The sequence below is a fragment of the Aspergillus aculeatus genome (assembly GCF_001890905.1).
Source record: "Aspergillus aculeatus ATCC 16872 unplaced genomic scaffold ASPACscaffold_7, whole genome shotgun sequence".
Lineage (NCBI taxonomy): Eukaryota > Fungi > Ascomycota > Eurotiomycetes > Eurotiales > Aspergillaceae > Aspergillus > Aspergillus aculeatus.
The window spans coordinates 483859-485629 of record NW_017962982.1 but is presented as its reverse complement, the minus strand read 5'-3'; the positions used below and the strand labels follow the sequence as shown (position 1 = coordinate 485629).

At 55.4% G+C, this 1771-nt stretch overlaps 1 protein-coding gene across 1 annotated transcript; it reads left to right on the top strand.

The window, feature by feature from the left end:
- Positions 1 to 404: 404 nt before the first annotated feature.
- ASPACDRAFT_52004 (endo alpha-1,4 polygalactosaminidase) lies at positions 405 to 1427 on the top strand (the record flags this gene model as incomplete). The annotated part of the gene is made up of 2 exons (XM_020202557.1): positions 405 to 472; positions 626 to 1427. 2 exons carry the CDS (start codon positions 405 to 407, stop codon positions 1425 to 1427), a joined length of 870 nt encoding a protein of 289 aa, XP_020056552.1.
- Positions 1428 to 1771: the final 344 nt, after the last annotated feature.

Genomic DNA, 1771 nt, shown 5'->3' with positions numbered 1-1771 from the left:
GCCGGGCTCATTCACTTCAATGGTGAATTGTGAAACTGGGGCTTGTCTTGGTAGGCCCTGGCCCGGCGCATCTGGATGTTGAATGTCAATCGGTGAATACTACGGTAGCGCCATGGGATGGGGGACCCCCTCTTTTCTTGTAGAGTGTATAAGTATGAGCCCCTTCAAGCCTCGACTCGGGGAGGGTTTCTCGTACACGACATCCCAGATTTGATATCTGTGACACTCCTTTCCTTTCTGCTGCCCAGGCTTTTGACAATTTCCAGGTTTGATATCTGTGACACTCCTTTTTTTGTACGACTACTTTCGACAAAAGTCCCGGGTTTGATATCCGTGCCACTCCTTTCTTCTTTCGCAAACGTTCGTTCCTTACCTGAAGACAGTGAGGTCATTGACTGCTCACCATGTCGTTCCTTTATCAATTCATTTTTCTGGCCTTGAGTCTATTCCTGGAAGTCGGCGAGGCCTCGAAGTGGAGGAACCCGAACCATGCCACCACCTCGAAAGCGAGCATCAACCCTACCCCACCTACCCTCAGTCTCACCGCAACTACTATCTCCTCCCCCTCCACCGCCGTGGCTCCCTCAGCCAGCAGCTCCAGCCCCGTGACCTCTTCCTCTTCCAGCAGCAGCAGCAGCAGCAGCAGCAGCAACAGCAGCAACAGCAGCAACAGCAACACCACAATCTGGCAACCCCAAGTCGGCACAACCTGGCAAATCATCCTCACCGACCCCATCGACCCCAGCACCACCACCACCAGCCCCACCGAAGTCTACGACCTCGACCTCTGGCTCAACGACGCCGCCACCATCGCCGACCTCCACGCCCAGCACCGCAAAGTAATCTGCTACTTCTCCGCCGGCAGCTACGAGTCCTACCGCCCGGACAAAGCCGCCTTCCCCCCTTCCACCCTCGGCAATACGCTGGATGGCTGGCCCGACGAGAAATGGCTCGACATCCGCTCCCCGGACGTACGCAGCGTCCTCGCCGCCCGCCTCGACCTCGCCGCCCAGAAGGGGTGCGACGGCGTCGACCCCGACAACGTGGACGGGTACGATAACGATAACGGATTGGGGCTGACGGCCTCCGACGCGGTGGAGTTTGTCAAATGGTTGGCGGAGCAAGCCCGCGCGCGCGGGATGTCGGTGGGATTGAAGAACGCCGGGGGCATCATTCCCGAGGTGATTACGGAGATGCAGTGGTGTGTCAATGAGCAGTGTGTGGAGATGGGGGAGTGTGAGACTTATGCCCCGTTTGTGGCCGCGGGGAAGCCGGTTTTTCATATTGAGTATCCTAATGCTGAGGAGGTGGGGAGGGTGAAGGTTGCGGAGGAGGAGAAGAGTAGGGCGTGTCAGGGGAATGGGGCGGCGGGGTTTTCGACTGTGTTGAAGAATTTGGGGCTGGATGCTTGGGTGGAGGTTTGTTGATTTTGTTTCCCCGGGGAAACGAGGGGGGTGCGGTTGGTGGTCCAAGGGAGGTTGAGATAGATGGGGTTTTGGGATGTTGGATTCTATCTTCTTGGCTCTTGATTGGGTTGAGTTGGGATGAAGTCAAGGTGCAGGACGAGAAGGGATATGATCTGGTGTCTGTCTTTCTTGATATTCCTTCTGTGTGAATACTTTTTTGTATGTTGAGTTGCAGTGCAACGCTTTTGATTTGAGAGATTCTTTGAACAATCCTATGCCATGGGCTTGATGCCGGAGGTGGAGGATGTTTTCCTGATGTTGAGCTTATTCTGTAGGGGTGTAGTAGAAGTGCAGCATGATTGTGC